Genomic DNA, 10785 nt, shown 5'->3' on the forward strand with positions numbered 1-10785 from the left:
GCACTGCCGCCTGCTTTTACGTCACAACCGGCGCATGTTTGTAGCCGAGTACTCATGGCTGAAGCTAACAGAGTTTAGCTTATTGGTTAGTTAGTGTGGTCTGTGTTGGATCCGAGGGCCGGGTGAAGCTCTGAGGGACCGGTATCGGTGAGGTTTCTGGCGGCCCTGGTTCCCAGTTCGGTGTTGGACCAACATGTTTAGCTGCGGCCGCTTCGCCCTTCAGGTTCTGCTCAGGCAGCCCGCTGTCAGGAGCTTCTCGTTGACTCCTGCTCAGGTCAGTGCCGCAGTGAGTTTGAAAACATGCAGTGTAACCTTTTAAACCACCGCTAAACCAATTAGGTTTGGATAGTTTTATTAATGCCTAACCTTCATCAATCCATGAGCCACACTTTTATTATCGGACTTTGACTTTTTTTTTCTAATTCTGCTTTAACGTTTTAAATTTACCTGACAAATCTCAGATAAATTGGCGAAAACCACCAGAAATACATTTGGTCACAACAAAACAACCCTGTTATTGTTATTTTGATATGAGATTATGAAATTGTTGACAACGGAAAATGAGATTATGAAAATGTAGATATCTTCAAAAATGCAGTTTTAAAACTACATTTTACGTAATAAAACTGTCCTGAAAGATAATGACAAGCATTAAGTCTTATTTTTTACTATTTAAACGAATGAGATTATGCAAGATTTATCTCGACACAGTGAGATTATGAAATTGTTAATACAGTAAGAATTGAGTTTAATTTCAAAATAATTAAACTTTCATGAAATGATGGACTGGAGTTTTTCTTATCTCAAGAAAATGAAAATATTGTGAGAATGAAGCTTGACATTTTGAGAGTTTTCATTATTTCAATGTACTGATGTAAACAAATAGTCTCTAGTTAGTTAAATTAAAATAAACTGCCACGCCTGGCTTCTGACTGAAAAAATTCTCAGTTTTGGGATGGAGAATCTGTCCGAACTCTGGACCTCGTTTGATTCTCATATCTCAGTTCGTATGTTGTCGATTATATTATGTTTTTTATGTTTTCTCAATGTAAAGCACTTTGAACTGCCTTGTTACAGATTAACTTTATTAACTGGTTTCGACTCCATGCTGTCTTTAAATTCTGGATATTTGTGCCTGTTTGTGACATTTTAATGCATTTTCTTCATGTGAAGACAGCTGAAATCATTTAAAAAATGTCCACAGCACACGGTTATAGTGGAGCGATGGTGGGAGGTCCCTTTGTCCAAAGAGGGCAGTCCGCCGAGGCTTTACTCCCGAAGACACAGAGTCTACAAGCTAGTCGAGGACACCAAACATGCTCCCAAAGAGAAGATGGAGCTCATTCTCACCCAAACTGTAGAAAGTGAGTGTCTGCCACCCCCAACTTTGCTGCTAAATTACTTTTAAAAAGTCAAATATTATCTTAAAACCTTCTCTTTTGCTTTAAAATAACAGAACTTGGTGGCAGAGGCGATACCGTGTTTGTGAAGAAGTCCATCGGGCGAAACAAGCTGCTGGCTCAAGGCCTCGCCGTTTATCCATCACCGGAGAATAAACAGATTTTTGCTGAGGAGCTGAGAGTGCGTACTAAATGTAATAATTTATTTTACAATTTAAATGGTAAAATATACCTATTCATTGTCATTTCATTTATTTAAACACAGCTTCTGCGTGAGGGACAACCAGAGCAGAGATTACAAACCAGAACAGGACTAATGGTGAGTTTATTTGGCACTAAAGATTCATTTACTCAGAATTGCTCCTATGTCTGACTGAAAACACTGGGATGTAAAACAAACTGCTTTTACTGAACGTTTTCCAACTTCTTTTTATTTACAGACAGTTGAGCTCCTTAAGCGAACCAAGCTAAAAATCATCAAAACGCTGTCTGATGACTTTCAGCTCACTAAAGAAGTCGTCTGCAGACAGTTTGAAAATAAGGTTTGTCTACTTTTATTTTGTGTGCACCACTATTCACTGTTGTTGGCAACACTGGTAAAGAAATTTTACAATAAATCAAGCTATAACTGAAGCTGCTAATCTTTAATTAATAATCAATATGATGCCCCCTTCTTTGTTCAGCCACCTTTTGCCAAGAGGACAACAGTCAGTCCTCCTCTATTTCTCCAGATTTTCTACAGGATGTAGGTCTGGGGACTGAAATAGCCAAGAAAAAGGTTTAAAATTTTCCATGTTGATTTGATAATGATGACCCAATGGGGTCTTAATTGGTTTTTTAATTGTTTTTTATCTGAAACAACTGATTGCAATATCAGTGTGGAAAGTTGTGTGCATGAAAAGCAGGGGCACTTCTTCAAGGTGGTCAAATGTAATATTGGTATACAAAATGAAAATGCAAGGCACTTGACATATATTAACCTGTTAAAATATGGCATTCAAACAGCTTTTTGCAGGCATGATTTTTGCACACAATTATACAGCCGTGACTATTGCAATTTGATATTTTGTGCCGGCCTAGTAACAGTTCTTTCATGGGTTGTTGGACTGAATAACTGTGTACAAAATAACTTGAGTGAGAATATAAGCAGCTGATTTGTTCTTGTTTCTGTCACACCTCTTCAGCTGGGAATTGTTGTTCCGCCTCGTGCGTTGAGTCTGCCGTTTGAGCCAATAAAGGAACTGGGAGAGTACTGGTGTGATATTACAGTGAGTTTCTCTCCCTCTTATTTTCTGTTCTTTTTACAGTAACTTCAGGACAGTTATCTTTTTTTTTTTCTTTGCTTTAAAATACACCAACAATGTGCTTACTTTGCCTTTGAATTAGGAATACAGGTATTTAACTGACTTACGATTACTTGTCGATTAATAGGTTATTAGATTAAAATTAGTTTCAATCGATTAACTAACAAACTCCACCCTAAACCTTCTTTTAGTGTTGTAGTTTGGCCGCCGTCCAGCAGAGAGCGCCGCTAGTCATCTTTAAGCGGAGCCCTTGAAACGGAAACAAAGATGGCGGCGGGGCCGTACTAAAGCTGGAAAGGGAAACGATCCAAATAGTCCGGTGTGGGATAGAAAATGCACTTTATGCGGTTCAGTTTTGAAATATACCCGACATAAACTCCTTGCGTTTGTGCTTAATGGCGCTTTTTCAGCCGAGCTGCAGTATTTCACATATTTTATTTGTTTCAGCTACTAAGTGGTTCTTGGTTTGTTATATCTTGTAATATGTAACTTGGGTTTAATAATGCGAAAAAAAAACATTTTTTTGTTTATTCAGTCGGTATCTAATGCAGTTGTTACAAAATAATATTAAAATGTAGCCCTTTATACTTTGGAAATACGTTTTTTTTTTTTTTTTAAAGAAAATGACCGCATATTAATTAATCGTTAGTCGACCAATGAGATCAGGCAAGTTTAGATGAAATCATTATTAATCTATAATTTACGTCTCTATGCGGAACGTCTTTTAGGTTAATGGGATGGACACAGTTCGCATTCCTATCTCCCTGTTGCCGTACGAAGATCAGTCCGCGGTCCACAAGAAGCAGCTGAAGACGCAACGGAAGCTGCTGGCGGCCGAACGAGACTCGCAGGCTGACGCCGAGGAGGACGACGCCATTTTAACGGCCGTTTCTGATGAGCAGGAAGCGGAAGACGGTAAAGACTCAACAACCGTCCAAACCCAGCAGGGATCAACATCACCACCGACTGGAAACTCTGATAAAAAGTAAAGGACTCCTAAATATTTAAGAAATATCAAGCTGATGGTTTTATGTTTTTATGTCGCTAAACAAAAATGCAACATGTCGGAATAAATCTTGATCTCACTTTGGAATCAGTAAATTTGTTCTTCATTGTGGAAAATAAAAGCTTACCGTTTACTAGGGTGAGAATTTTCCTTAAAAGATGATGTTTCATTTTGAGTTTTTAATTGATTTCTGGGTTTTAATGATGTATTTGAGCTAATTTATTATTCCAGTGTGGATTAATTATACAAAATCCATCTTGATTAATGGTTAACTGGAGCATTTACTCTCTAAAAAGGCCATTTGCTGAAAGAATATCATTCTCAGAACACCAAATAAGCCAAAAAGGTACAAAAAAATAAATGCATCTTGCATTTAAGATAGGAAAAACAGTCTGTAAATATGTTCTACCAAAAAATCCTCAAGTGGCGATTTTACCTTCACCTTGTTGAAATGCTTTTAAAATCTTTTAAGCACCTTTTCCTATCCATTTATTTATTGGTTATTCCAAAAATAAACATATTAGTTCTACACAGTATTGATAAATCAAGCAGAAAGGGCTTTTCACATTGATACTAGTATTTTCTTTAGCTACAAATCGAACATACAAGAATTATTGGCAAAAAAAATAAAAAAAATGTTGTACACAACACAGACACAAAACCTGCAAAAAAAAACAAAATGTCACATTTAAGAAACAGCAAAAAGGCATTAAAAATGTAAGCAAACAAGAAAAATTCAAAACTTGTTTATTGGAATTTAATTACACACTTATATAAAGTGAACAAAAACAGGGCGAGCGCTTTTTTTGCAACGCAAATTGAAAAATTTAACATTTAGTCCTGTTTCAACATAGCAAATATATATTTAAACTTCTGTAACTTTAAATTCCTTTCTGACTCCAAATTCACCTTTTACTGCTGATATATAACATTTGGGTTTTTATCTGGGGTTGAGTTGGATCCGTTCACATTTACAGGTTTTTGAAGTAATCCTACTGGTATCTTGTTAGCATCGCTAAGCTACTGGAGAGAACCAGCACATTATTGATGAAGGGTTTATCTGGCATTTCAGAGAAAATTATGTACAGAACTGCTCCTATAGTTCACATAAGATGTGAAAACACAAGAAGAAAAGATGCAAATGTGTCCATCTGGGCAGTTTAGTTTGGGCTTTTAAAGTTCACATTTTCTCCCAACAATCCTGCGATCAAACTGTTCAGATTTAACCTAAAACGACTGAAACCCACAGAAGAAAAAGAAAGAAAAGTGGTAAAGAAAACAAGTGTTACAGATTTATAGAACTCCCAGTAAAATAAAATAACTTGATGTTTGCTACAGAACAGCAGCACGGAAAAAAATTACTTAATCTGAGAGGGAAAAAAAATCTCAAATGAGTTAATTTAACAGAATAACACCAGAATTCTGAGTTTAATCTCAGCATTTTGAGATAAAAGTTAGAATCTGGAAATAAAAGCCCAACAACCCAGAAATCTGACTTTAATATCAGAATTCTGACAAAATTTGAAAAGAGAAACAGGACAATTTTGAGATTAAGAAACAGAGTTTGGATCGCTCCCACTCTTAGTTTCCTGGATTTAATCTAATAATTTAGCTGTTTTTTCTGTGAAATTTACGAAAGGCAAAATTATTTTTGCCTCAAAATTTCACTCTTGGAATTTAGAGGCAAAAAAGTCAAGAATTTCGAAATAGAAATTTGTGCATTTTGTTTAGAAAATTCAGCTTTAATCTCAGAATTCCCTCCCCTGAAAATTCTTATATTAAACACATGTTAGAATTTACTCTCCGATTTCTGAGGCAAAAATGTCAAGAATTGATATTAATATTAATCAAAATTCTTCCTTCAACCTCAGAAGTTTTGAAGAAAAAAAAAAAACTGAATTCTGAGATTAAAGTCAGAATTTTGAGGGTTTTCTTCCGCAGAATTTTGGCTTAAATCCCAGAATTATTTCCCAACACCTAAGAATTATTAGGAAATTCTGAATCTACTTTAAGATTTCAGAGGCAAAAAAGTCAAGAATTTTCACGTTAAATTCTTCTTTTCGAGGGGTGGGGCCAAATTTCTTTAATATTTTTTATTTTGTTTTTGCAATAAAGATTGACCAAATCTAAGCGCCTGATTGGCTCTCGACGAAGTCGTCATTGAAGCATAATTTACTGACTGGTTGATGATTCAGTGAATATTTTACATCACAGCTTTCTACCTTAAAATTGTAACTAAAAACAACCAAATGCACAACAAAAGCAATAAATCAGACCTTAGAAAATACCATGAATATGTTTTATAAACATCCAAAGGAGAAACGTGTGGTTCTGGTACCTTAAAAACATCGGTTGGGTTTCTCTGTAGGTTTAGCCTTTGTATTTTCTAGGAGTGACCGGGATTCAGACAGAGTAACACCATATCAAACAGAATATTATCAGTTCAAGACATTGCAGGCTGCAGATCAGGAAGAAAGAAACAGGTTTTGCTCCTAACGGAAGAGGATAAATCTGGAGATCGGTAAGTTGGGATACGATGTGTCTGTACGCCACAGCAGTCCAAAGCTACAGGATCTAGAAGCCATATTTGGCCTGGGTCTGACGCCGGGTCATCCTGTTCTCTGCCCAGTTGTTCTTCAGCTCAATCTCGCGTTCCTTCGCCTGGGAAAAAGCAAACCAAAGAAATTCAGAAACTCTGCTTATATAGTCGAAGTATGGACCTAAATCAATGTGACGGTCTGTGGGAAGACTTAAAAATATATGTTGACACAGATTAGGGCAACACAATATTTTGTAAATACATTGTTACTGCAGTGTGTGAAATGCACATGGTGAAGAACTGCTATTAAATATTATGAATTCCAGCTCTATTTTAACTCCAGTGAAATTGTTGGGAGTTGTTTGTTTAAAAAATAAAAAAATCTAAGAAGATAAGAACTACAACTACACTGAAACTAAGTTGTTTCAATGCTAAAACAGAGAAAACCATATATATAATTTTCCATCTATTTCCCTGCTAGGTATAAGTTGTGCTTTAGTGACATAAAATGCGAATTAAAAAGTGTTTTTTAAAATGAAAAAGTAATGTAAACACTATAATCAATGAAGCTTCTCTTTAATGGTTAATGTTTCCAAGAGTTATTATTTAAATGCTTTGCGTCTTTCAGCAGCTGCTCACCTGGTGAATGAGATACGTTATCTGATGCTTTCGCCTCTGTTGCCCCGTAGGCTGGTCTCCTCTTCTCTGCAGAAACATCAATAAAGTCAGCTTTAAACGCATCATTATTTTTATGCCTTTTTCCAATAAAAGCACCCAAGTCTACCATTTTTTAACCAAAACCACACAGAGCTCATGCAAAACGTTCACCTTGCTGTACGACTGGCGGGTTTGTTTTTCCTCAGAGATGCTCTTGGTCATCCACTGCTGGTTCCCACTCAGCTGGTCGTCTCCTTTGATTTCCAGAAACTTCACTTCCTCTTTGCCTCGGTTTCTTTTCCCCTGCAGCCGCATGAACTGCACAGCAGGCAAGTGAGAAGGAGTTTGTAGTGGTTTGCAAGTTAGAAGCTAATTTAAGGCCTAAGCTGAAGGATAAATGGGTTCAGAAAGGCAGATTATTTATTAAACAGTAAATCTTTCTTACCCCTTCGTCATCAAACATGGTGGAGCTGTCTGGCGGCTCGGCTTCTGCTAACTCCGGGTCAGGGTTCTGGTAGTACGGCGCGTCATAGTAACCCTATAAATGAAAACAAAAGGCACCTTAAGTATAGCTTCATTATATTTATAGATGGAAACAAAGTACTTACAGTAAAAATAATTTATTTACAACAAACTGAGAAAATGTTGGCTTTTAGGGCTGAAATGATTAATCCAACCAATTACTAAAATAATTATTTATTTAGTAATCGATTAATCGCTAACTGGAGGACAGATACCCCAAAAAAATGCAATCTGCTTGAAAAAAACATATTCAGAGCAGAAATTAATCCAGAACTGTACAAAATATATTTATATTTTGCAATTAAGATGAAAATATGTTTGTCTGTCGATATGTTTTACCCAAAACTCCTCAAATGGCAGTTTTAGCTTCACTCAGTTCAAATTCACTAAAGAAAAGCTACATTAGGCAATACATTTTTTATTTTTTTTAAAATAATTTTTATTGTTTGTTTGCATATTTTAATATCTTTCTAATATTGCATAAAAAAAGCTTAAGAGGTTAAATGAATAAAGTGCAGAATTAGATTAATCGATTCCTAAAATAAATGTTAGTTTCAGTAATAGTTGGCTTTAGTTACATTTCAGGTGAGATTCTATCAGAAAAACTTGAGCACACAGTGCATTACTCTGCGTCTGACTCGAGCTGGCTCCTATGAATAGCTGGTTTTACCTCGGGGAACGTCTCTGGGCCGGCCATGGGTTGTTGATACTGGTCGTATTGACCGTCCCATGCGCTCGCTCCCTCATTGCTCCCTCCAAAGTCCAAAGGTGCATTCGACTGTCCCGGCTCATCAGCGGCTACGTAAGGACAGGGCTCAGCTGGGGCTGCCGGCTCAGGATCCACAATCGGGACGACGTCGGGAAGAGGCTGGGAGTCGTCCTCCAGGGAAAAGTAGTTCTGAGGGGTTATGTCTTCCTCGTTGTTCTGGTCTTCTGCTGCGATTTGCTTCGCCACCTGCAGGGCCGCTGACTTGGCTGCGGCTTTGATGGCGGAGGGAGACGCACTGGAACCGAGCAGACCCGGAGCAGCAGCTCCAGGTTTGGGTGCTTTGAGGTCTGGACGCTTAGTGAGCGTGTGAGGGATCAAAGGTCGGTCCATCTCCTTCACCGTTAGGTTTTTGGGTTTGGGGAGAATGGAGGACAGACCTGAGCCTGAACCGGCACCCTGGTGAGAGTAACGGTCAAACGGGTTAAAATGGGAATGATTCTTGTTACAGCGACAAACTAGGTGGGGTTTTAGTTTTTCTTGAAAGGTTTACAACTCCTTTGAACTTCAGAAGGTGAAATGAACAGAGCTAGATTATTAAAATAATCAACTAATTTAGTGATAGATTAATTATTAACTGGAGCATACAGTTGTACATACATACATACAAAAAAGGCAGAAATATTCAGAGCAGTCATTAAGCCAAAAATTTAGAAGCTATATATACATTTTGCATTTACGATTAAAAAAAAATCTTTCTGTAAATATGTTTTACCCAAAACTCCCAAGTGACTCAGTTTTAGCTTCACCCAGTTCAAATTCACTAAAGGAATTAATTTTTTCTTATTTAATTGAATTGATGATTCACATCACTGATGTATTTTTAATATTGTATAAAAAGGCTTAAATTAAAAATCTACAAAATGTCAAATTTTTTTATATAATTAAACAAATGCCAGAATAATTGACAACTAAAATAATTGTTAGTTAAATCTACTTTAAACCTCTTTATTTTTTAATGCAGTTTACAGTTTTGTACAGAACACATTAAATTACACTCCATTTAATTTTACTTCCACCTCACAATTATGTGCAACTCTTGCTTTTTTCTTGGCTCATAAAATTCCAATAAACTACACTGAAGTTTGCAAACAAAATGTGAGTACTGATAATATAAACACTGATTACTAGACCTGTCACAATAATCAATAAATCACATGATAAATTAAAACAAACTCAATAATTTCCATTGGCATTATTTATCGTTTCTCTTTTTTTCTCTCTCTCTCTCTTTACCAAAAACTGGATGATAAAAGTCTTAAGTTGGTGATTTGGTCTCAACCAGCCCTTATTTTGAAGGACAATTTTGTTTACACAGACTTCAAAGTTAATTTTATTTGTTGTTTTATTTATTTTGAATGTTTATTTTCCAGTTCCAGTGTTAAATGTTCATTAGCATTTAAAGTTTACAGATCTTTTAGAATGTGTTCTTGAATTATTATTTTGCCATTACCATCATATTACTTAAAAATGGTCTCAAAACAACAATATTATCGTTTATCACAATAACTTATGGAACAATATATCGTCCAGCAAAATGTGTTGTCGTGACAGGCACCGTCTTACCTGGGTTTGCAGCTTCTTTGGGACTGGCTCATCATCATCCGAGTCTGACTGTAAATAAAAATTATTAGAAAAGATCATCTCAGGTCAACCAGAGTGAGCACTGCGCATGATCAGGGGTCTGATTTAACTTACATCCCGCCTCTGAAGTTGTGGCACAGGGATTTTGACAGGCTCTGTTCGTTTCTTGGGTTTGGGCAGACTGGACAGGAACCCTCCTGTGCTTTCCTTTGCTGCAGAGTTTTTTGCCCTGGATGCTATCTCCTTCCCTCCAGCTGCAGATCCAGATGCTTTAGGTGCAGGCAGAAAAGAGAAGAGCCCTCCCCCGCTAGGTTTACTCTCAGCTGCAGCGGAGGTCGAGGTTTCCTCCGAGTCACTCTCATCACTGCTACCATAAGCGACTAGAGACATGTTTGCTGAGGCTACCGAGGATTAGTAATCTGCAGGAACTAGTGGACATGGATGAGTCGCTCTGAAAAAGCCGCACAAGCGTGTTTCCTGGTGAGCTGAGCCGAGTTTTAAATGTACGACTATCTTTGCTAAACAGATAATATAACAGCGATTAGAGCATTAAAGACGGGATGAGCTGATCAACTGGAAACACGGAGCTAGCGAATGCTAGCTAGGCCACCGTGACCTATCTTCTCACAGTTTCTTACCCGGATGCAAAACTTTTAACTGTAATGTCTGCTACTGAGCAAAACGAACACAATGTGTCGCTTTAAAGTAAGTCTGCATTCGTAAACTACGCCCAGTACTCCCTTGACTCCATCAAAACATTCGCCTTCATCATCCAGTGATTGAGGACGACCGCCGACTTCTTTTTCCTGTGCTATTTACAGTAGCACTGAAACTATAGAGCCCCCTAGCGAGCAGGTTGTGAAACAACAGGTTCTCATTCTAAATGAGAACATTCTAACATTCTAACTTGTGCGTTTCAATATTACGGTAAAGGATTAGGGTAATTGAAAAGTATATGTATATCGCCAACTTCCTGAATTCAGATTCAGAAAGGTGAATCTGGAAAT

The 10785-nt window shown here is 37.2% G+C and overlaps 2 protein-coding genes across 2 annotated transcripts; one reads left to right on the top strand and one right to left on the bottom strand.

The window, feature by feature from the left end:
• Window positions 1–3843, top strand: mrpl9 (mitochondrial ribosomal protein L9). Its single transcript, XM_007564928.2, has 7 exons — window positions 1–274; window positions 1205–1364; window positions 1457–1581; window positions 1666–1719; window positions 1841–1942; window positions 2585–2668; window positions 3433–3843. The coding sequence occupies exons 1-7, from the start codon at window positions 194–196 to the stop codon at window positions 3691–3693; spliced, it is 867 nt and encodes a 288-aa protein (XP_007564990.1). The 5' UTR covers window positions 1–193; the 3' UTR covers window positions 3694–3843.
• A 598-nt stretch (window positions 3844–4441) lies between these two features.
• On the bottom strand, window positions 4442–10595 carry prcc (proline rich mitotic checkpoint control factor). Its single transcript, XM_007564929.2, has 7 exons — window positions 9893–10595; window positions 9761–9808; window positions 8099–8593; window positions 7352–7444; window positions 7078–7224; window positions 6889–6954; window positions 4442–6371 (listed from the first exon to the last, which is right to left on the bottom strand). The coding sequence occupies exons 1-7, from the start codon at window positions 10166–10168 to the stop codon at window positions 6285–6287; spliced, it is 1212 nt and encodes a 403-aa protein (XP_007564991.1). The 5' UTR covers window positions 10169–10595; the 3' UTR covers window positions 4442–6284.
• Window positions 10596–10785: the final 190 nt, after the last annotated feature.

This window comes from Poecilia formosa, unplaced genomic scaffold (assembly GCF_000485575.1).
Source record: "Poecilia formosa unplaced genomic scaffold, Poecilia_formosa-5.1.2 Scaffold169, whole genome shotgun sequence".
Classification (NCBI taxonomy): domain Eukaryota; kingdom Metazoa; phylum Chordata; class Actinopteri; order Cyprinodontiformes; family Poeciliidae; genus Poecilia; species Poecilia formosa.